Source organism: Tamandua tetradactyla, chromosome 15 (assembly GCF_023851605.1).
Source record: "Tamandua tetradactyla isolate mTamTet1 chromosome 15, mTamTet1.pri, whole genome shotgun sequence".
In the NCBI taxonomy this organism is placed as follows: domain Eukaryota; kingdom Metazoa; phylum Chordata; class Mammalia; order Pilosa; family Myrmecophagidae; genus Tamandua; species Tamandua tetradactyla.
Window position 1 is genome coordinate 90,180,071 of NC_135341.1, and position 25,218 is coordinate 90,205,288.

General features: G+C 34.6%; 1 protein-coding gene across 1 annotated transcript in view; it reads left to right on the top strand.

Annotated features, from left to right (window-relative positions):
• The window catches only part of LOC143656885 (exosome RNA helicase MTR4-like), a 65,429-nt gene extending 43,011 nt beyond the window's left edge, over positions 1-22,418 (top strand). The window contains 5 exon segments of the mRNA XM_077128640.1: positions 583-708; positions 10,420-10,570; positions 16,713-16,879; positions 17,481-17,549; positions 20,474-22,418. Of these exon segments, the coding sequence (XP_076984755.1) occupies positions 583-708; positions 10,420-10,570; positions 16,713-16,879; positions 17,481-17,549; positions 20,474-20,530 (570 nt within the window). The 3' untranslated portion in view covers positions 20,531-22,418.
• The last annotated feature ends 2,800 nt before the right edge of the window (positions 22,419-25,218 follow it).

The window sequence follows — 25,218 nt, forward strand, 5'->3', positions numbered from 1 at the left end:
ACCCTGAAATCCTATACATGGAAAGATTACTAATCCTGCTCCAGTAGGTTGCTGCTATTGAGAAAAAGCTACTGAACTCCAAGCTTATATGTTGAGAATATGGGAGAGAACTGTGCTTTTTAAAAAAGAAAAAAAATTAATTTTAAAAATTAATCTCTTTTTGCAGATTAAGAAAATTTGATATGATCAAACCAAAACTTGTATTTAGTTGAGTTTGGGTTATTGTTTGCTTTCTTAGAGATTCCTGTTTTCCAGACTATCTCACTCAAAAGTATTTTTTTATGACTGCCAACTCTCCATTGTATCCCTGTGGTTTGGTATATTTAAAAGTGTAAATTAATAGTAATTGGTCTAGTGTTAAAATTAAGTCATTTGGGAGCTAAAATTCAATTTTGTAACATGATTCTTAAGTGTTCAGCACTTTGTACTTTCAGTTAAACTCTTCTAAAAGTTAATGTTGTTTTAATCATGTTTCCTTTCTTAGAATATATAACTTGTATTTGTACATTTTATAAGAAAATGTTTAAGAATATGTTTTTTTGCCTGGTTTTCTCCTAAGTTTAAAATCTTATGTTCATTCAGATTTCCTCTGGTGAATACATCCAGATGTCTGGTTGTGCTGGAAGAAGGGGAATGGATGATAGAGGAATTGTAATTCTTATGGTGGATGAAAAAATAAGTCCAACAATTGGCAAACAGCTACTTAAGGTAACTGAATTAAGATTCTGTCCCCTCACCAAAAATTCTAGAAACACGTTTCAGGAGCCGCTTCAAAATTAGTTGTGTCAGTTCACATACCTTTCTAAGTAGATGAGAGTTAATTTATTAAACTCTCTGGACTTGTGGAGGTAGAAGAGGGTTATTGTCCACTATACTGATACCATGTGCCCTTCTTCTTTTTTCTGATAGATGAACAACAACTCATATAACAGAGGGGCAGATGTGGAGTTATCTTAAATTTGGAGGGCAAAATAAACATTTCTGTCCTTTCTGACAATCCACACCCCTTCCACTGCATGGTGCGATAGTAAACTAACTGTAATCTATCATTCTAATTCCACCTATTTATGGGTTATATATATCCCAATCATAAAAGTATTTTGGGTGGACTAAAATTTTGATTTTTGTTTTATTTTATTTTGAAGAACTTCTCAAGGAAGTTTCACCTAGGTGCTTTCCTTGTCTGTGTTGTAAGAAGTTATTAAACAAATCCTTAGGGAAAAATGGTTAATAAAATAGAAACTTAATACTTAACTAAAATCAGTAATAATTTCCAGCTCACTAGCTTTTTAGTATAAAACTTCATAACATGTTAAGACATACTGAGGTCTGTATCTCTGAAGTAGACTGTCCTGAATTTCTCTTTAAGACTTGGGAACTCTGTGGTGAATTTGAGGTATGGCTGTGGGAAGCCTGGTATGCCAAAGTAAAAATAGGTAAAGGTGTGTGTAAAGACAAAGCTTGCATCTGTGTTTTCATAGTGATTGTATGGTGTCTTATTTTCCTTTTCAAAGATTAACACATGGAAACCTTTTTTTAAGCATCTCTATGACCTTAGTTCTTCATGGAATAAAATTACTTAACTGAAAATTTGTATATTTCTTCTTTTATTTAAATTGTGTTAGATAAAATAAACATTACTTTTCTTTCCTTATACTCTGTGTATGGAAAGAAGAGAATCAGATTACCAGACTGTAGAAAGTAATGTTTTGATAACAACCTCTGGTTCATTTAGTACATTTTTTTCTTTCAGTTTACTTACTGTCTTTATATTTGTTACCCTGTCAGTGTAAAGTTCTATAGTATTTATTTTTCATAGCTTTATTGAGGTATTTTCACATACTATACAATTCATCCATTTTCATGGCTTCTGGTATATTCACAGAGTTTTGAAACCATCACCACCATTAATTTTAGAACATTTTCATCACTTGAAATGAAACCCTGTATCCATTAACAGTCACTCCTCATTTCTTCCCAAACTCACCTCCAACCCTAAGCCCTAGGCAGTCACTAGTCTGTTTTGTGTCTCTTTAGATTTGCCTGTTTTGGACATTTCATATAAATGGGATCATGCAATGTGTGGTCTTTTGTAACTGAATTTTTCTTGTAGTTTTACTATCATTAAAGGTTTTATAGGGAATCCATTTGGTAAGAATAACAACAACTAATACTTAGAGAATGTTCCTACCATATTATAAGAAAGAAAGGCATGCAGAGGTTAAATAATTTGCCCAAAGTCATATTGTTAAAATCTTGCTTCTGAATTGTCTGGTTCAGAGTCTGTGCTCCTTACTGCCTTGTAGTACTGCTCTTCAGTACCTCAGAGCACAATAAAATTTCAAATATATGATCCAGTACTGTTAAATATGTTCACAATTATGTTCACAATGTTGTGCTACCATCACCACCATCTGTTACTAAAGCTTTCCTATCAACCCAAATAGAAATTCCACATTTTAAGCACTAATTTCCCATTCTCTACCTCCACCCATCTCCTTGTGACTCTTATTCTAGTTTCTGTCTGTGTGAATTTGCTTATTCTAATTATTTCTTATAAAAAAATACAATATGTGTTCCTTTATGCCTGATTTATTTCATTCAATATGATGTCTTCAGAGTTCATCGGTGTTGGCCTATGTATCAGAACCTCATTCCTTTTTACAATGGAGTAATATACCATTCTGTGTATATACCACATTTTGTTTATCCATTCGTGTGTTGATGAATGCTTGAGTTGCTTCTGTCTTTGACATTTGTGAGTAATGTCACTATAAACATCTATGTGCAAAAATCTGTTTTAGTCCCTGCTTTCAATTCTTTGGAATATGTACCTAGAAGTGGGATAGAAACATCATGTGGTAATTCTGTTCTTAACTTTCTGAGGAGCTACCCAACCGTCTTCCACAGCAGGTGCACCATTTTATATTCCACCAGTAATGAATGAGTACCTATTCTCCACATCCTCTCCAATAGTTGTTTTCATAGGTGTGAAATGTTATCTTATGGTTTTCGTTTGCATTTCCTTCCTGGCTAATGATGTCAAGCACCTTTTCATGTGCTTTTTGCCCTTTTGCACATCTTTGGAGAAATGTCTATTCAAGTCTTTTGCCCATTTTTAAATTTGGCTGTCTTTTTTTTATTGAGTTGTAGGATTTCTTTTATATGTTCTGGATATTAAACCTGTATGAGATATGTGGTTTCCAAATATTTTCTCCCATTATGTAGGTTCTTTTTACTTTAATGAAATAGTTTTGATGCACATAAATTTTAAATTTTGATTAGTCCCATTTATCTATTTTTTTATATTTTGTTACTCATGCTTTGGATGTAAAATCTAAGAAACCATTGCCTAGTATAAGGTTCTAAAGATGCTTCCATTATTTTCTTCTATGAGTTTTATAATTCTGATTCTAATATTTAGTTCCTTGATACATTTTGAAGTAATTTTGTATATGGTATGAGGTAGGGGTCCACTACATTCTTTTGCATATGGCCATCCTGTTTTCCCAGTTCTGTTTGTTGAAGAGACTGTTCTTTCCCAAATGAGTGGACTGACTCCATATTGCACTGGGGAGGGGTTAAGAGAAGACCTGGCAAGGGCATCACAAGCTGTTTTCTTTTCATTCTGCTTTTTCTTAATTTGGCCCTTGCCCAGTTACTACAACCTTCACTGTTTTTTGGAGTTTTGATGAAGATGACTTTGCCAGTTGGCCAAAGATTGTGTGGGTGGACGGCACCCTGGGGCATCTTATCCCACTAACCTAGAAGTCAGCAAGTAATAAGACTTAAATGAATAGAAAGCCTGAATATTTAAAGTTATATTCTGAAATAAAAATTAAAATACATTGCTTACTCATTTTTACCTTTTATGTAGAAATTAATTCATATACTTTGTACATTAATAAAAATTTCAGATCTCTTTGTCATATTTGATCATTTTTCCATTTGTTGGGTTAAGCAGTCAGTCATAGCCAGAAACATGGCAAAATACGTGCTGTTCATTGCTTGTTGGCTAAAGGATATTGGTAGAATTTTCATCACCTCAACACACATATATATTTATATATTTGGGCATGTGTTTAATTCATATTAAAATCTTGAATTTTAAATATTTTAATAATTTTTCCTTTTTTTTTAGTATGCTGGTGTATTAAAGGGCAATATGAAACCTATTCAGATTTTCCAGTTCTGATACTGCAATTAGAGTCTTATTGTTTATCTAATACCTTTTAATTCATAACATTTAAATTATTTAATAGCCGTGTCAACTGTTAGCTCAAATGGAACTGGACACAAGATAGCAGTTTCGTTTTTTGATATACTTAATATAGTATAAGAGCCAAAAACTAGATTCAGTATAACTTTTGCCCAAATCAGAAGTTTAGTCAGCAGGAAAGTATGTTAAAAGCCTTCCAAAAAGAGTGGTAAATGCATCTTTTTTTCCTTTGGCAGTTGAGAGATATTTTGCATTTCTGCAGTATAATAGGAATAAATATTTTTCTAGTATAGTGCCCATATTTTCAACAGAAAGTACTTAGAAATAAAAATATAGTACTTTGAGTAAATGTACTCAATTAATATTAATTTATATAAGTATATATTAATAATATGTTTATAAAATTAATGATAGTAATTTCTATATTTATAAAATATTAATTTTATAAATTAATAATATATAAATACATATACAAATTAAACCATTTCTATAATTTCTGAATTGATGAGTATATTAGTTTCCTAACTACTAAAACAAATACAAAAAAGAAGAAAGAAAGAAATATAGTGCCTTGAGTTAACAGGAATTTATTGGGTCACAGTTTCAGAGGGTAGAGGACTTGCTTTGCTTCTTCCTGTGGTTGGTATCTTCTGACTAGCTGGCAGTCTTTCTGGTTCCTGGCTTTTCTGTTACATGAGAGTTGACATGACAGTGTCGTCTCCTTTCTTTCCCATGCTCTATTGACTTCCGCTTCTGACTGCTCCATACAGCTTATTTCCTTATGGCCTTCTCTAAAGGAATTAGGGCCCATCCTGATTCACACCTAAACTCATCAGAAGGTCCTATTTACAATGAGCTCCTACCTACAGGAAAGGATTAAGAACATGTTTTTCTGGGGGACATTGCTCCAGTGAAATAAACTAACTGGTTTCTTAGCATACATAAAATACTGGTTCTAGGAGACTACAGGTTTTCTGCTTTTGGTTAGTGGTATGCTCTTTTCAACAGTGAACCACATTGTTGATGGCTAAGAGTAATTACACTGATTTGTAGGATAACTAATTTTGTCCTTGCTGGTTATTTAAATTCTTTGAAACTTTAGGAAGAATACATCTATGTTTTTAAGGTTAGCTCTGTGAGATACTGAAAAAACTACTTATGGACCATTTTTTGGAAAGAAATAGACCAACATTTGTCGGTTTCTTCATTTTTTTTACTTTTATGGTTCATAATGCAAAAATACTTAGACTAGCATTTTTTCAGTTACTTGTCTGAATGAACTATAGATTCTAAAATCCAAGTGATCATTAGAAGTATAACAGCATTGAAACGATAATAATATTAAAATTACCATAGGAAATTGATTTGTTTGGTTCGCTCAATCTTAACTTTTCTACAAGCAATTTGGCTATGAAAAGAATCCTTGAATGTTTGTCTAGAAGTTAAGTTAGTAAACAAATCTTTACTTAAAATTGGTTTCCTCCAGTGAGTGGAAAAGTATTTGCAAAATCCGCTTCAGGGAATGGTGAGAATGGGGGAAAACTCAACTTCCCCAAGTTGAATTCTTGATATTCTCACAAGCAGTGTGAGCAACCAGAGCTATAGGCTGAGCTTCAGTCTTGGGGTTTGTTCATATGAAACTTAACCCCCCAGGGGATAGGTCAAGCCTACTTAAAATTAGGCCTAAGAGTCACCCCCAGGAGGACCTCTTTTGTTGCTCAGATGTGACCTTCCTCTCCAGCCAACACAGCAAGCAAACTCACCACCCTTCCCCTGTCTGCATGGGACATGACTCCCAGGGGTGTGGATCTTCCTGGCAACGTGGGAAAGAAATCCCAGAATGAGCTGAGATTCAGCATCAAGGGATTGAGAAAAACTCTAGAATGAGCTGAGACCCAGCATCAAGGGATTGAGAAAACCTCGACTAAAAGGAGAAAGAGTGAAATGAAACAAAGTGTCAATGGCTGAGAGATTCCAAACAGAGTCAAGAGGTTTTCCTGGAGGTTATTCTTGTGCATTAAGTAGATATCATCTTGTTAACCAAGATGTAATGGAGAGGCTGGAGGGAACTGCCTGAAAATGTCGAGCTGTGTTCCAGTAGCCATGTTTCTTGATGATGATTGAATAATGATATAGTTTTCACAATGCGACTGTTTGATTGTGAAAACCTTGTGTCTAATGCTCCTTTTATCTACCTTATCAACAGACGAGTAGAACATATGGAATAAAAATAAATAATAGGGGGAACAAATGTTAAAATAAATTTAGTTTGAAATGCTAGTGATAAATGAAAGCAAGGGGTAAGGGGTATGGTATGTATAATCTTTTTTTTCTCTGTTATTTTATTTCTTTTTCTGTTGTCTTTTTATTTCTTTCTGAACTGATTCAAATGTTCTAAGAAATGATTGATGACTGTGCAACTATGTAATATTGAGAATTACTGATTATATATGTAGAAAAGAATGATATGTTAATGTTTTTGTTCTTAATTTTTTAAATTAATAAATAAATAATTTTAAAAATTAAAGAAAATTGGTTGCCTTTCTCCTTCCTTGTAAATTTCATAAGGTTGGCTGAAGATAAAGACTTTTGTAATCAATTTAAATTTTAATACAATTTAAATACATAAAATTTGAAAAGTATTTTACCAACATACAAGTTTCTCTTTTTAGTAGTAGGATTTGACCACTGACATGTTTAACCTGAGCAGTCCTCTTCATTTTTCTGGGTCTCTGTGTTTTACTAAATGGAGATGATAAAAATGGAGACATCCTTGTTACGAATGTTGTGAATTAAGGATTTATTATTTCATGCACTCTGTTCATTGTTTGGCACATACTAAATCTTTAGTAGGTGGTGACCATTTTTGAATTTGGAGACTATTTACAAATATACATAGAACAGAAAGTGAATAGTAAGCACTATATTACTCAGTACTAGAATAAGTTATTCTGAACAATACCAATTCAGGGACATTTCAGGTGATTGTGCTAAAATAAGTTATTCTGAAGAATACTAATTCAGGGAAGTTTGCTATGTTTGTAGACTTAAACTGATGGCTTAGTGCTTTATGGAAGAAATGAAGCCCCAAAGGATGAAGTGAGGAGGGAGGATTGCATTTTGATTTCCAGGGCTGAAGAACAAGAAAGATATTTTAGGAAAGAAAAGGGGCTTTAGAATCAAGAATTAACATGTTGTATTTGGGAACCCTAGTTTTGCGACAACAAAGAATGTGTGTGTGTGTATATATAGGTATGAGGGAAAATTTATTTATTGTGTTTTGTTGATTGCTAAATTAGATATTTACATCTGAGCCTGTGTTTTTTGAATTTTTTTTTGAACCCAATTCTTTGCATGCTATAAATTTTATATCCTGTCCAGTGCATAGTACTTCTTTGTGTATGTGTGTACATGAAATCATTTCTGAAATTAACACAGTTTCACCTATGATGCATTATATTATTTTCCATTATACTCTGTCTCATGGGGAGATACGATCTACCAAACTGATTTTAGTGTCCATAAGACTATTGTTACCACATGGCATAGTGTATCACAGTGAAATTATATTTAGGAATATAAATTTAGTCTGACATCATCATGACAAATAAATTGGGAGGGAAATTGAAAGCTGAACAGTTTGAATGGTCCTTGTAGTAATCTAGATAAGATTCTATGAAACTTTGAAACAGGGTGGTGGTAGTGGTAAGGAAAATAAAGGACTAATAATCAAGGATATACTGAGGAAAGAATCTGCAGCAATTCATAAGTTAAAAGGAGATAAAGCAAAGGAAAGAAATAAAAGAACTCCTAAGTTGAAACTTAAGAGTGGTCATATTGACCTGTGATCTGTATGACAGGAAAAGTTGGTCAGGAATGGGAAAGAGTAAGATAAATTTCATTTATTGTCTAAACTAGGACACTTTAAGAATGAAAGTACACACTATTAATAGCTATACCAGTTCAGATTGGGACAATCCTGGCTTGCTTGGATATGTCAGAATGCTGTGTTGAGTTTCAGTTCACCAAGAATTCAGATAGGTGCTTTGTACAGAAGTAGAGATTGGGTTAAAAATTGCAATAAATTTGCAGAGGAGATAAATTTCTCTAAATTTCTCAGAGGAGATAATATTAGAAGAGAAAAAGAACAGCAAATTAAAGGTTGAGTCTGTTTGCAAAGTTCGAAAGTAGCTGAAGATGTCTTATTTCCTCTTCTCTAAGAATATGATTTTCATGCTAACTTCATCCTTTTTTGCCCTGTTTTAAAGGAAAATGGATAAAAATAAATTCTACCAAGGCATTGGGGATTTATTAACTACCTCTCAAAGGTGGGTGGCTCTTAATTCTTAGGAAGTTAAGGATTACCCTCTTCTGAGACTCTTATGAAAGCTCTGCTACTACTCACAAAATCCTATACATACACATGTAAAATTTTGGATGCAATAAGGTTAGCCTCTGGACCTCAACTTAAGGACACCCAATTACTCTTAAGAATATTTGTCTCCCCCACCCCAGTTTATTATTATGAAAGTTTTCAAATATAGAAAATTGATGGAGTAGTACAATAAACTCACAGCTAGAGTCAACATTTATTAATATTTTGCTTTTCTGTCTGTACATACCTACATACTGTGTATTTATATTTTTTAAATTTCTTTTTCTTTTTTACAGAGAAACACTCTTCCCCACTCCCCACTTTCCTTGTAATCATTAATCTGCTTTCTCTCTCCATGATTTTGTTGTTTATAGTTATCTCTTACAAGTAAAATCATATAATTTTTGTTCTGTATCTTGCTTGATTCACTGGGCAAATTTTCAAGGTTCTTCCCTGTTGCATCGTGTCTTATATAACTACGTTTTCTTATGGTTGAATAACATTCCATTGTGTGTATGTGCCACATTTTGTTTATCCATTCCTTTGTTAACAGGTATTTGGGTTTTTTTTCCCCACTTTTGCCTATTATATATAATGCTGCTATAAATATTTGTACAGATATCCGTTGGCAGCCCTGTTTTCATATTCTCTGATTTACATACCTAGAAGTGAGATTGCTGAATCAAATGGTAGTTCTATATTTAACTTATTGAAGAAAACCATAACACTTTCCACAATGGCTGCACCATTTTACATTCCCACCAACAAAGTATTTGAGTTCCAATTTCTCTGCATTCTCTCCTGTGTATTGTATTTAGCATAATATATTTTATTTATTTTGCTATACCACTTAGATACATGTAGCAAACATTGTGACACTTTGCTTCTAAATAATTCAGCTTGTTTCTCGCAAGACTCTGTTCATTCTCCTACACAAATATGATTCCATTTTTTATACTTAAGGATTTACATTAAAAAAATACTTCTGGAGAAACATAGCTGAAAGTCTCAGTGTCAAGGAAATATTTGAATATAACCCTTATCAAGAGTTTACATCACATAATTGTAGAAACATTTTATTCTTGCTAGCCCAATAGCATGGTCTTTCTTTGATAATAACCACAGTTGGGAAGAAGAAATATTGAAATGTAGATGAAAAATGATCTGCAGGTTTGGGGGAAACTTTTAGCAGTTTTATGGCATCCTGAGGAACTAAGAATTTTAAGACAGTAATTTTTATCAGAATATCATTCTGAAATAAATTTAGTATACCTGTCAGTACAGGGTAGATTATGCTGTGGTGACAAAACTAAATCCTAGTAACTTTCAAATTTATTTCTCTTACATACTACGTGTTCATAACAGATTGATAGGGAAAGCTCTGCTAATCATTGTTAAGGATGCAGTCTTATTAGAGCACTCAGGTCTTAAACATTGTCAGTCACTGTACCAGAAGGGAAAAGTAACCTTTTCCAGCAGTTAAATACTTGGCCAGGAAGTGACACATCACTCTCACCCATAACTTATTGGCTCCCCACTTTGTGGGGCCAGAAAGTGCTATCCTATCCTATGCTTGGAGATGGAGAGCTAAAGATATTTGGCAAATAGTACTTTACTACTGTACTATTTAATTTTTTCTTTTCCTTCACTTTTCCAGAGATCAGTTTTTTTATTGGTTTATATTAATCACCTAAAAGAGAAGTTTTAAATACGCCTCCATAGGGTTTAACATAGACTAAATTATCAAGGAGTTTATAACAGGTTAAAAATATTTGTGTAACGTTATTTTAAAAACCTACAACACTGATGTTTTTTTTTCTCCTAGGGGTCAGCTGATCCTTTAAACAGTGCTTCCCATTTGACCTACAACATGGTTTTGAACTTGCTACGTGTAGAAGAAATTAATCCTGAGTACATGTTGGAAAAATCCTTCTACCAGTTTCAGCATTATAGAGCAATTCCAGGAGTAGTAGAGAGTAAGTAAAAAGTTATTATAGCAAAACATAGTTTAGCTAGGGGACTAAGCAGCAAAAAAGACCACCTTATTGGCTGGTTTGGCCTTTTTTTTCCCTAGTCAGCCAAAATCTTGGTCCTTACTTAAAGTGTAAGAGCTATGGTCTTGTCACTGAAACTGACTAGAACGTTTCAAAGTGATGTAAGAAAACCCTGACAGGACACATTTCTAAAGTTGATTTAAATTTAGTATAATTTATGGTTATAGATCTATCACATGTTACTTATGTTCCAGAATAATTAGATATAATAAAAACCTGGGTAATAAAAGTTGACTTATAGGAAACTTGTGTATTAGTCTTGCCCTTTCACCATATTCTCATTATGAAAGAGCATTATAGCATAAGCTTCTGAATGATTAGTGAATCATAATACTTAAGTTTGGATATAAGTTCAGGTTTTCTAGTTTCTAATATTTACATAATGCTTTTAGTCCAGTAAAATTATGACAGATCCTTATCTTAGAAAATATTGTGGCTATCATTGTATAGACCTGAATAAAAGCTAAAATAAAGGTAAAGATTTAAATACTGGTTTGGATAAATATTACTATAAAAACAATGCTTAGTTATTGTAAAAAAAAGAATAGATAATCAGCAAAAGACAAAGAAAAAAGTTAAAATCATTTGTTATCTTTAACAGAAACAGTGTTAACACTTAGTGGCTCTTTATTTTTTTGCACAATTACTTTAATAGTTATGATTGTACTTAAAATTGGTATCATTTGGTAAAGATTTGCCCTATTCCTTGCTTTCTTTACATTCATTAGCTCATTGATTCTGACTTTTTAATGTTTAAAGTATCCTTGGAAAGTATGATTTTTAAGCACTGAATAACATTTGCATTTTATAAATGTATCATAATTTATTTTATAATAAAGGCAAATTTGAGATACCTTTGTCTCACCTTAATAGTTGATAGGACTTTTCACTTGTTTTATATAGCCAAAATTAAGTGAAGTTTAATAATGTGATTTAAAGAGATGACAAAGAGTTAGAAGATCCAAGTGAATTAAGTTCTCTTTTTTTAAACACTTACTTGGATGATAGCTCATCACTTTTTCTTCTTCTTCCTTAATTACCTCAGGTCTTAACTTTGATAGACTTCTTCATTACAAACCATAGAACTAGAAGGGGCTTTGATGGTTATAGCTGTCACTTTATAGATTAAAAAAATAAGTTTATACATTTAATTGATGGTAGAATTGAGATTAGAATCTTGGACTTTTTCTCCTGAGCAGTGCTGTATTTTATTATAGCGTGGGTCTTTCCTTTTTAACAAGGCCACCAGAATAGATGTAAAAATCTAGATGTCAAAAGTTCTCTAACTGAGAAAAACGAGGTTAACAAAGGCATAAAATAGGAAAAAACAAAAAAACAACTTAATCTGGCTAGTTTTAATACTTGTCTTTATTTAAATTTTCACAAGTAGGGTTGAGTTTTTGAAATACACCTTTTAAAATTAATAGCAGACTATAATTTCAGGCCACACTACGTTTTTTTTTTTTTTTTTTTTTATTAATTAAAAAAAGAATTAACAAAACAATTAGAAATCATTTCAATCTACATGTACAATCAGTAATTCTTAATAACATCACATAGTTGCATATTCATCATTTCTTAGTACATTTGCATCGATTTAGAAAAAGAAATAAAAAGACAACAGAATAAGAATTAAAACAAAAATAGAAAGAAAAAAAAAACAAAAAAAACCTATACCTCACATGCAGCTTCATTCAGTGTTTTAACATAATTGCATTACAATTGGGTAGTATTGTGCTGTCCATTTCTGAGTTTTTATATCCAGTCCCGTTGTACAGTCTGTATCCCTTCATCTCCAATTATCCCTTCTCTTTTTTTTTTTTTTTTAATTAACGGAAAAAAAGAAATTAACCCAACATTTAGAGATCATACCATTCTACACATGCAATCATTAATTCTTAACATCATCACATAGCTGCATGATCATCATTTCTTAGTACATTTGCATTGGTTTAGAAGAACTAGCAACATAACCGAAAAAGATATAGAATGTTAATATAGAGAAAAAAATAAAAGTAATAATAGTAAAATCAAAACAAAACAACACAAAACAAAACAAAAACCTATAGCTCAGATGCAGCTTCATTCAGTGTTTTAACATGATTACTTTACAATTAGGTATTATTGTGCTGTCACACTACGTTTTATTATTTTCTTCTAAAAATATTGAGTGCCATTTATGCTTGGTGATATATGATGGCCTTAGCAAAAAGATAGGGAAGTGTGGTTCTAGTTTCCAAGAACCTTATTTTAAAGGAGCTACACATCTCCCCTCTATATAATAGAATAAAAACAAGACTAATACAATTTAGGTTCAGTTTGACATGATGTCATAGTCAGGTTCATGTGTCAACTTGGCCAAGTGGTGGTTGGGCAAGTGCTGCCTTGTCTGTTGCGATGAGGACATTTCACAGAATTGAACCATGATCATGTCAGCTGCATCCACAGCTGATTCCATTTGTAATTGGCCAAAGGGGTGTGTCTTCTGCAATGAGTGATGCTTAATCTAATCACTGAGAGCCTTATAAGGAGGATTCAGAAGAAACAGGTTCTTCTGTCTCTGCTGGTGAGCCTCTCCTGTGGAGTTCATTCAGACCCTCCATTGGAACCGTCGGCTTCACAGCCTGCTCTGCGGAGTTTGGACTCTGTCTTCCTGCGGTCACATGAGACACATATAAATTTTATATTTGCGAGTGTTCCCTGTTGATTCTGTTTCTCTAGAGAACCCTAATTAATACACATGGGGTTTGAATTAAGGAGATACCAAAATCATGCTGAGACCAAGGAAGGAGTTTCATTCATTTTTCCTTCTTTCAACCAGAAATTTCAGATACTGTTTCAGATACTTCTTAAAGAAGTATAAGATTACAAGCCAGAGGTGCATATTGGTGCACCTACCTTTTCATTTCTTCCGTTTAAAAATAATGTATTCTAACAACCTGTAAATTACTTTTTGAACTTCACTTTCTATTATTATTATGTAATTCCATGGAAAATATCCCAGATAGAGTAGAGGATAGAGGATAGAAAACCCCCCAAGTATTTTCCCATTTATTTGAAATTCCTTTAATGGCTTTACCTGAACTCAGGGTGCTCACTTAACTTTTGACAGTATAGTGGGTAACATCTCATTAATTTCCATTTTTGCTTTCTAATTTGTTATATGTATACCTTGTTACTTTTGAAAACATAAACGAAAGCCCTTTTTTGTTGTCATATTGAGAAAAGTTTAAATAGAAATTGAGTTTCTTTAAATTGTTGCTAAAACAGACTGTGCCTAAACTTACTAACTTTTTAGGTATAGAGTCCTAGCTGTAGAATAGATGCAGCTTCTTAAAGTGTTTTTCAAACTGTTGATTATTTCGTTAAGTGGTCTGGGCATGAAAATGACTTGGCATGGAAAATGGGGGAATCAGTAGGAAGCAACATCCAAGCAGATTTCATTATTTTCCCAACTCCTGTGGGTACGTAGCTATTCCATTGGTTTCTTCAAACAGAGTGTTATTTTGGTGGGGCAGCAGGATTATCATTTCATAGACCGCCCACTAAAAAATGGCAAATGACTTAAATAGATATTTCTCTTAAAAAGATATACAAAATGGCCAGTAAGTACATGAAAAGATGCTCCACACAATTAGTCTGTGGCAAATCAAAACTGCAGTGAGATTACCCACTAGGATGGCTATAATCAAAAAAGTCAGATGGTGTGAAGACGGTGTGGAGAAATTGGTACCATCTTACATTGCCGTTGGGAATATAAAATGGTTATTTGCTGTGGAGAACATTTGGTAGTTTCCCAGTAAATTAAACATGGAATTACCATATGAACCAGCAATTCTCCTAGATACATATATCCAGAAGAAGTGAAAACAGATAACAAAAACTTATACATGATCATTTATGTTCATAATAGTCATGGATGGAGATAACCCAAGTGTATATCAACTAATGGATGGATAAACAAGTTGTGATATATCCATACAGTGAAATATTATTCATCCATAAAAAGAGATGAAGTGCTGATATATGCAAACAAAATGTGAATAAATCTTGAAAACTTTGTTAAGTCAAAGAAGCCAGTCACAAAAGACCACATTTATATGAAATCTCTAGAATAGGGAAATCCAAAGAGACAAAAAGCTGATAAGTTACTGTTCCACTGATTAGTACAAACTTTGATTCCTGTCACTTTTGCAGTAGCATTATCATTCCATTGTCAGTTTTCCTTCTCATGTAACTTCTTATTGACTCTAATCTATATAGATAATCTGTTACAGTTTTTTAGTTTGTTTTTCTGATATTTGTTTACTGCCATGTGTGTGCTATTATGGATAACAGTCTCTGTTTTTAATCAGTGGAATACAATTCCTACAAAGTTACACAGTTCATTTGAAAGTAACCAGAAAGGATGCCATATGCTTAGGGGGCATGCAAAAGAATAGAAGTTAAAGGAAACAATTTGAGAAAGCATTGAGAATGGTAATAAAACTAATACAATTGTAATATCCTTACTGAGTGCTTTTTATGTGCCATACTATTACTAGGTACTTCTCATATCCTTTGTCAATTAATCCCTAGATATAGTCTTGTAAAATAAGAGTGCTGTTGTTGTATTCATTTTGTAGAAAAAGAAACTAAAGAACATAGTGGTAAATAGAGGAGTTTGACATATATCAATGGAATAGAATGAGAATCCAGAAATAGGCCTGTGTGTCTGTGGTCACTTGGTTTTTGACAGTGGTGCCAAGGCCACTCAATAAAGAAAAAAAGTCTCTTCAGCAAATGTTACTAAGCTGGACAACCAAATGCAAAAGAATGAAGCTGAATCCTTACCTTACACCATATACAAAAATTAACTCAAAATGGATTAAAGACCTAAATGTATGAACTAAAACCATAAAACTCTTAAAAGAAACCATAGGGGTAAATCTTTATGACCTTGAATTTGGCATTGGTTTCTTAGATAATACACCAAAAAATATGAGTAAGAACATAAAAAATAAATGAGACTTCATCAAAATTTAAAATTTTGTACATCAAAGAACAATACCATCAAAAATATAGAAAGATTACCTATCGAATGGAAGAAAATATTTATAAATTATATATATGGTTAAGGTCTAATATCTAGAATATAGAGAGATCTCTTACAAATCTCAGCAGCAGAGAAGGTTATCTGTAACAACACCCATTATGGCAGTACACAGATTATCAGAAAAAAACAGTTAAAAGCTATTAAAGTCTATAAGAAGCAGATTAGTGATGCCAAGGACTGGGGTGGGGGGGAGGTTGGAGGAAGAATGGGAAGTGATTGCTTAATGGGTGTGAGTTTCTTTTGGAGATGATAAAAATACTCTGGAATTAAATAGTGGTGATGGTTGCACAGCATTGTAAGTGAACTAAATGTCACTAGTGGTAAATTTTATGTTAACATGCATTTTAACAGTGGAGTGAGGGCATAATAGAGTGAGTTAGGAAGAGAAGTCAGCACTGGAAGCAATGGATTTGAGCAGGATACAACTTTGTAGGTACTCAGATTAACTAAGAGGACAGTTGCTGAAGGAGACTTGTGTGTTGACCATTGACTGAATAAAGAGGCAAGCATGGTTAAAATACCTGCCTCCAGTTTTAGAGACCTAGTGCCAGATGTTGTTGGAAGCTTGATGCGATTAGAAAGTGGGATTCTGTGCTGAGTTAAACTAAAATATTACTTAGAAGGTCTAAAATAATATTGTCTAATAGAACTTTCTGTGATGATGGGAATAAATTCTTATGACTGTGCTATCCAATGCAGTTGCCATTTACCATTGTCAAACTTTTCTGTTTATTAGTGGCTGATAGGATTGCAAATATGGCTATATGCAATTGAGGAACTAAGTTTTTTATTTCATTTCATTTTAATTAAAATAGCTATCTCTCTCAAGGATATTTTCCTCAAAACTTCTAATATAAGCTATGCAAATTGACTTTGTTCCCTACAATTATAAGAAAAAAATAGATATATTTTGGGTATAATTTATGGAAGGTAAATAATTGGGGGATTTTACATGTATTTCTTTTACAGAGGTAAAGAATTCAGAAGAACAGTATAATAAAATAGTAATTCCCAATGAAGAAAGTGTAGTCATCTATTATAAAATTAGACAACAGCTTGCCAAACTGGGTAAAGAAATTGAAGAATACATTCACAAACCAAAATACTGCTTACCATTTCTGCAACCTGGTCGTTTGGTAAGGGTATGCTATTATTTCTTCATACAATGTTTTGATATTTTGATATTTTTAAATATATTTTAAATATTCTATTTTTATTTTGGTAAAAAATTTTTCTTTCTGTTACAGCATTATGCTAATTATATTTCTTTACATTTTTCAGATGGCATTGATTAAGGGACTTATGTGAATGTCTTTTAATCATTGCTAGTTCTTATTCTTAGGGGTTTAAATTGGAGTAGACCATTTAGGAATTTGTATGTGAAATAGTTCTAGTTGTGGAATGTTTGAAATGACACTTTTAAATTCTGAATGAATTCAGTTGATATAAAACACTTCAAGTATTCTCAGAACCATGAAAACTATACTATATTATTTTTAGTTGTTTGCTAATTGCAAGATTCCATTTCTTGCTGTTCTAGAGACGTGTGAAATTTGACATTGGTTTTTTTCTGTAAGGTTAATATCTTGTTCTTTAAATTTACCAGTTATCTTTAAAAAATATTTTAATAGGAATTAAAATTCAAAAAGTTTTCTTAGCCTGTAATGGAAGCATTGAAGGCTAAAATAGCCTTTGTGATATAAACCTTCTTGTTAACTTGCTTTGCTTTCTTTTCAGGTCAAGAATGAAGGAGATGACTTTGACTGGGGAGTAGTGGTAAATTTCTCAAAAAAGTCAAATGTTAAGGTAAACCGTTATCCTTAAAATAGAATTATATATGCATTTTTAGTAAAGTAATTTTTCTGAATTATAAAATTGGGCCAGGTGGATATACTTTTATTTTGAAAGAAGTTGTACAAAATTCTACCATAGGGAATTACATTTTTTTTGTCACTCTAAATTTATTCCTTAAAGTAGTGTGATTATTTTCCCAACAAAACAAATGTAATTTGGGGAAATTTTCATTTCTTTTCTGAATTCATGAGTCCATTTTTATAATTTTAAAATTAAATATTAGGAAAAAAAATCACTTTTGCCACTGAAAACCAGACTTACTAAAGCACCCTGTTTTTACAAAACTCCAATGTACTGATAGAACTACAGATTGCTTTCACTATGGATTTTTCCTTTTTATTTGTCTCTTTTTCTTAAGAGACTTATATTGAAATATAATCCACATGCCATACAGTTTACCCATTTAAAATATACAATTCAGTGTTTTTATTATATTCACAGGGATGTAAGGCCATCACCACAGTCAATTTTAGAGCATTTTCATCACCTTTGTAAAGCAGCCCCGTACTGTTTAGCTATTACTTAGTCTTTAGCTGTTACCCACCTTTTCTCCCACCTCCCACTCCCATACCCCAGTCTGAAGCAGCCAGTAACTACTTTGTTTCTATGGGTTTGCCTATTCTAGACAGTTCATATAAATTAAATCATAAGATATATGGTCATTTGTAACTTGTTTCTTTCACTTAACATAATATTTCAGTTTTATTCATGTTGGAGCATGTGTCAATATATCATTCCTTTTTATGTGTCAATATATCATTCCTTTTTATGTAAATAATATTCTATTTGTATGGATATTTGCATTTTGTTTATCAGTTGATGAACAGTGGCATTGTTTCTACTTTGACCCATTTTGAATACAGCTGCTATAAACATTCATATAAAAGTTTTTGTGTAGATGTAGGTTTTCATGTCTTGTAGGTATATACCTATGGGTGGAATTGCTGAGTCCTGTAATACCTTTGAGGAATTGCGAAATTCTCCCAAAGTGGCTGCCCCATTTTACATTCTCACCAGGAGTGTGAGGGTTCTAATTTTTCCATATCCTTGCTTAAGACTTACTATTTTCTGTTTTTTTAATAATGGTTATGCTAGTGGGTATTAAGAGGTATCCCATTGTGTGTGGTTTTTTTGTTTTGTTTTGTTTTAATTAGGAAAGATGTGGGTTTACAAAACAATCATGCATAAAATACAGAATTCCCATATAGCACCCTACATAAACACTTGTATTAGTGTGGAGAATTTGTTACCATTGATAACTTTTTCTACAATTCTGTTATTTTTTTAATAGTATTTGCATTTGTTATAAATGATGAAAAATTATTTAAGTAGTACAATAACTACTGTCCATAATTTCTATAGGAGTATTTTTTCCCCATATTCCCAACCTATTATTTTTTTTCCACGTATATATTTTATTACTCATCTACCCATACACTGGGTAAAGGGAGTGTCAGTCACACGATTTTACAATTACATGGTCACATGCGAAAAGCTATATAATTAGATAGTCATTATCAAAGGTCATGGATACTGAATTACAGTAGGACAATTTCATATATTTCCTTCTGGCTATTCTAATATACTGTAAACTAAAAATATCTCTGTAATGAGTCAGCAGTCATAATCATTTGCTAAATCCTAACTTCTGAGTTATACATCCTCCCTTTCATTTGATTATTCTCTCAGTCAGGGATATCTGGGCAGTGACCATTTTAGCTTCTTTGTGTTGGAAACAGTGTTGACCTTATCGGTTGGAGGAGTAAAACTGGTTGATGTTCTTAGAGAGACTGTTACCTCAGGGTTTCAGGACTTAACTGGCATAGGAACAGTCTGGAAGCCTTAAGTTTCTGAAAAAATAAGCTTATCAAGTAAAATATTTATAGACTCTTAGATAATGCCCAGGGTATTCTTTAGGGCTTACAGGAATATTGTTGGCTGAGGACTGGCATACTATGGAAATTTGCAATATCTGGCTGAAGCTTGCATAAGAGCAACCCCAGAATAACCTCTTGACTGTATTTGAAATCTCTTAGCCACTTCTCTGGGGCTCTTTCTGCCTGCATGTTTGCAAACTCTAGTTGTATCAGGCATAGACATCAGCTTGTATTCATTCTCTGAGCAACCAGAAAGGAGACAACGAAAGGGAGGAGGTAATATAGAGGGGGCCAGGAGGGAGGCGTTGAGATTTTTTATTTCAAGCAATCTTATGAATTCCTTCCCTTTGTGGAGAAAGCAGTTTTCAGGAGACACTGAAACTCAGACAGCTCAGGAGGCTTACCCAGACTCGCAGAGGGAAAAAGAGGAAGAGGGGAAATCTGAACCCAGCTCTCTTGATCCTCAGGTCGCTTTTCTCTCCATTCAATACTCACTCATTCCTACAAAGGAAACAAGGGTGATGATAGCGTTCTGAGATGACAAGGAAGAAGAGCAAAATTGCAGTTCTGGTGGCATTTGGCATTTTCCATAGGCTGAAGTATGTGCACTGTATTTGGAATCCAGAGCCTAGCAATGAGCTGTGTGGTCTTGGATAAGCCAATTAACTTCTCAAGACTCAGTTCATTTTTCTATCCAGCAACAACTTAAGGCATTCTTTTTCTTTCTTTTTTGGGAAGTCCAGATTTAAATTCAACTGATATGTATGAACATAGACTGGTCCCCATGTGATTTTGTAGGCAGTAGATAATTTGATTTTCCTAACCAGCTTCTGAGTTCAGTTTTAGTATCCCACTTATGGACAACAAAAGTGAAACAGAATCATTCCACTCATGTGATTTCTTTTTGTTTGGGAGAAGCAAGCTAAGTGGAGTGGTAACAGCTCGAATTCTGAAATAATATGGACTTGCATTTGGGACTCTTTTTTTCTTCTTTCCCAGTTTCTATGTGTCTTTGAGCTGTACAGTCACCCTGAACATCAGCATTTGCATCTGTAAGTGGGGACAACGAAGCTGCCCTTGCAGGAATAAAGGGGACTAAGTGCTAAGTGGGGATAGCTATGTGAAGACATCCAGCCCAGTGCTAGAGGATTTCACTCTCCAGGAGGCAGCAGAAGGGAGCACGTAGGTACCTGCTCTGCCTCAATTTGAAGCTCAGTTCTGAAGGTGAGTGAACAGAGAAGATAATGAAAGATTACAAACTCTTCATACGTATGTAATTTCAGTCTCTTCATTCAGGAGAGTCAAAGTGAGCCCCCACCAGGACTGAATCATGTGTCCCAGTTTTGAAGCTGTCAGAAGACTTGAAAAAACAACACACAAACTATTACTTGTGGGTGCAGAAACAAACAATTCTTAATGAGGTAAGCACAATGGCTGTGGAACAAGCTCTCATCCCACCAAGTGGGAACATTTCCCATGCAGTCCTCCTGAGCAGGGGCCCCACTGGGTCCCCACACATAAGAGTAAAAAGGAAAGAACTAGATGGAGGCATGCAAATGGGATGTGTATTCTATGTATCTATTTTTCTCATTGATAGGCTCAGAAGAAAGGTTTAGAAGAATGAATAGGCATTGAGCCCATTGCAGTCACTTAGATTCTAAGTTCTTAAAAATTGATGCAGGTTGTTCAAATCCAGAAGATGATAAAGCATTGCATATTCTGCCATTGTAGGCCTTGGTAGAGGGTTTGGCAAGGGGATTGCTCACTGCAAGTTCAGCCTGTGACCTTGCCCACCATCTATATGGTCACCCAAGAACCCTTGTGCAAAACCTAAATAAATCTCCCTAAAGCCGTTGTAAGCATTTCACTGACATTCAGCTTTATTTTGAAACTAAAACTTAAACAAAAGACAGCTGAACTCAAGCCTGCTATTGTAGCCTTCTTCCCTCCCTTCCCTTTCAAGGGTCCCAAGCTACAGGTCCAGTGCTGCAGCCTGCTCATGTCTCACTTTCCTGCCTTCTGCTTTTTGTCTCACTCTGCATTCTACCTGGCCTGCCCTTTCTCATTTCCACACCTGACCCAACCTTCAAGGCCCATTCCAAACGTGCCTTGATGAGCCTCCTGACTTCTTTAGCTGGTCAGGAATTAGCAGGGCCTCCTTTCCTTCACTGACCCCTTCTGTTCTTTACAATGCGATGGGGCACTTCTTCACTTCTCAGTTCCCTCTGGTGATATACGAAGGTTGTGCACATTAATCAGTGTTTGTGCACAAACTCATGGCTGTTTGGAAGCCACTGGTGTGGATTCACCCAACCAAGGTCAGCTCATTGTAGACCTGTGCTGCTTAGGATGTAAATGGAAGTACTGCTCTCTTCTCAGCACTCTGGGGCCATGTGACTCTGATTGAAATTCTGCATGTGGCCTCGGGCCAGTTCCTTATACTGTCTTTGCCTTAGACTCGTTATCTGTCAAATGTAGAAATTAATGCCACCTATTTCCTAGCTTGTTGTGAGGATAAAATTAATTAATATATTGGAAGCATATAGTACGCTGGTGCTCAATAGAGACCAGCTCTTTATGTGCAAAGGACATGAGAAGAAGACTCCAAGAGACTCTTCTATCTGCTTCTGCCAGAAGATCTGCCTTTTTTCAAATCTGAGCAGATTTCTAATTAGGATAACATTCAGCTATTCTTATGAGAAATATAAGAAAGGAGGAGCTCACCTCTGGGCCTGCTTGGAAGTACATGGTAGCAGAAGGTAATCAAGCTTTCTTGAACCTCTGCAACTGTTTGGCTCAGAATCTAGCATGAGCTATCTTTGCTTCCCTGTCTTTTCCCAAAGGCTTTAGTAATCGCTGACAATCCTATTTGTTCTGTGTACTAGACAAACACAGTTACTGCCGCTATCTCACTATTTTTATCTAATATTGAAATTTCCTAAGAGCAGCCTGAATATATTATGATATCTGCTGAATAAATGATGTGAGTAATATACTGTGCAGAGAAGGTATTTATAAAGCCAAGGTCTAACTGAAATGAAGGAATCAGTCCTTGTTTGAAAGGAAATTCAATTGAACACATTTTCAAGAAAGCGAAATCAAGCCTTTGAAAAACTCCATGAAGACTTTGGGTTCAAAGCCAGTTCCTTTCTGTCCCTTGATGGAATAGACTGCCCTCTTGCCTCTGGCATTTATTTCCTTCTAAAATTGAGGTTGTTTGCCTCTTTCTCCACCAGGCATGTCCCATCATATCATCATCACCATCATTTCAGGAACATTTGATTGTGCTTGGGACAATACCAATCATTCTCTCAAAATGTCTCTGTGCTCAAGGGAGTTTAAAATGCTCCCATTGTGCAGAGGAGTAGGCTGTACTACATGGGCAGTGCTGTAAAGCTGACTGCTGGTTCCCTAGTAACTTGGCCAGCTGTATAAAGGGTTTAATATTCACAGTGCAATTCTGTTTGCCTTCTATGGTTTTTGCAGAATAGTCAAAATAATATTAATAATAATATCGTCTGCTTATTACAACAGTTTATAAAACACCAGTTGATCCTCACATTTTTCAATGATATTTTGGGAGTCAGGCCAGGAGATGAGGATTGTGGATAATGTTTACAGGGTCCCACGAGTAATAAACATGGGAAGACTACACCTGAACACAAGTGTACCATGTGGTCCTGTGAGTGGGTACTGCTATGGAGTCTGCCTCTCCTCCTGAGGGGTTGGCCCTTATGGATCTCAGTTCCTAAACAGCCTCCGGCCAACTCTGCATTCACAAAATTGAAAGTCAAGAAGTCAGCCCGTGGTAAAAGAAGTGCTGATCCTTATTTCTGCACACTTTCTCACCCTGTGAATTTGCCTCTGAATTTGCCTCTGTAGTCTATCTCCCCTTAAAGACAAAAAAAAAAAAAGAGTCCTACAGCTGGAACAATAGCAACAGCCACAGAAACCCCAGGATTTCTAAATGAATCTTTTCCCCTTTCAGTCAGAGAGAGTGATTTTGCAAATGATGCTCAGAAAGGTGAAACAAGCAGCCTGAATCAAAGTCAGTTGATGGCAAAACCAAGATCAAGGCTCAAGTCCTTTATTCACTCTCAAAGTGATCCTTCCACTCTACTCTGCTTCAGTTCGGCTTCACTTTAACATGAAGTAGCTGGACGAACAAACTATAGGTCTGGCTGCCCTAACCTGGTGGTTACATTATCTACCTCTGGGACCCAAATCTCACCTCTCACAAGGTTGCTCATGGAGGGCTGGCAAAGTGAGGTGCAAACTCTTCCTTTCTCAGTACCCCAAACCTTGCTGACAACCCCAGGCTTCAGGTTAGCATTCCCTGAGGGAGAGTCCTTGGAATCAGAGTAGGGTTCAAAGAAAACTCAAATAAGTCTGTGGAAATTTTTGTTCCCACAGCTTTTCTGCAGCAAGACTTCTCAGTGCCTTTCTTGTTCAAGAGGAGTGAGATGGGAAATGTTTCCCAACTTACTTGTTCAAAGCACCATGGTTTGCACAGAATATCTTGTATGGTTAAGGGTGCATGGACCATACTCAGGATACCAGTGCTTTAGCCCAGGAATCAGCAAACTGTGGTCCACAGACTGAATCTGATCCACTGCCTATTTCTGTAAGTGAAGTTTTATTGGAATACAGAATTTCTCTTTTGTTGGCAGGTTGTCTGTGACTCTTTGCACATTACATCAGCAGAGTTAAGTAGCTACAACAGAAAATGTGTGGCCACAAACTGAGATTTATTTGTTAGCTGAATATTTCTGGAAAAAAAATGTGCTAATCTTTTAGAGTTTACTATATTGGACTCATTTTCTGTTATAAATTTAAAGCTTCAGTATTTAAAACCACAGGTATTGTACCTTCTTCCTGGTACAGTGGGACCTATCTTTTAAGACAGACTTTAGGGTCATGTTTTTGAGAGCTGTATCTTAGGGCCCATCTTCTAATCCATTCCCTCCATTAATTGATTAAGTTGACTGATACTTAATGTACAAACATGACATTCCCAAACTGTTAAGATGGCCAGTTACAGGGCTGGGGTCTAGGACCTAGATCTGCTGGAAGGCAGTCTATTCCGAAGGGGGTTAAGTGTAGGGAATTGGGATAGAGAGGTTGTGCCTGTTCTGCAGAACAGCTGGCTGGAGGTACATTGTAAGTTTCTCAGAGCAGTGGAATAGCAGCTGAGCTTCTGCTGGGAGCGTGCCATGCCAGAAGTACTTCTGGGCATGCAACTTTATGTTTTGCTATAGATTTAAATTTAGCTTTAAATTTATCAATTTTTTTTCTTTTGTTGCAGATTGGCTTCCAGTGAACTGAATATTAAAAAGATATTACAGGGTAAAACAAGCTGCCTTCCTGATTGTTCCTTCCCAAAATGTATGTGATGATGAGCGAGCACTTGCATTTACATAAACAATCAGTTGAAAGGCCCTCACTGAATACAAATGTTCATATTTGATGACATCCTGATAGTAAACAAAAATAACAATATTTTCATTGTTATTTTGAAAATATTGAAAACAATATTTTCATTGATGTAATAAACATCATTACCCAGTGTGTTTTAGGTGAGGGGGCACTTAGGCTAAGAAGTAGATGATCAGGGAGATGAAGGTGAGTGCCTGGGAATAAGGGAAGATATAGCTTTGCAAATTTAAGGTATGGAATAAATGTCTGCACCAAGGGCGTGATGGTAAAAGTGATGAGATTATTGGCTCATGCCAGGATAAGCCATG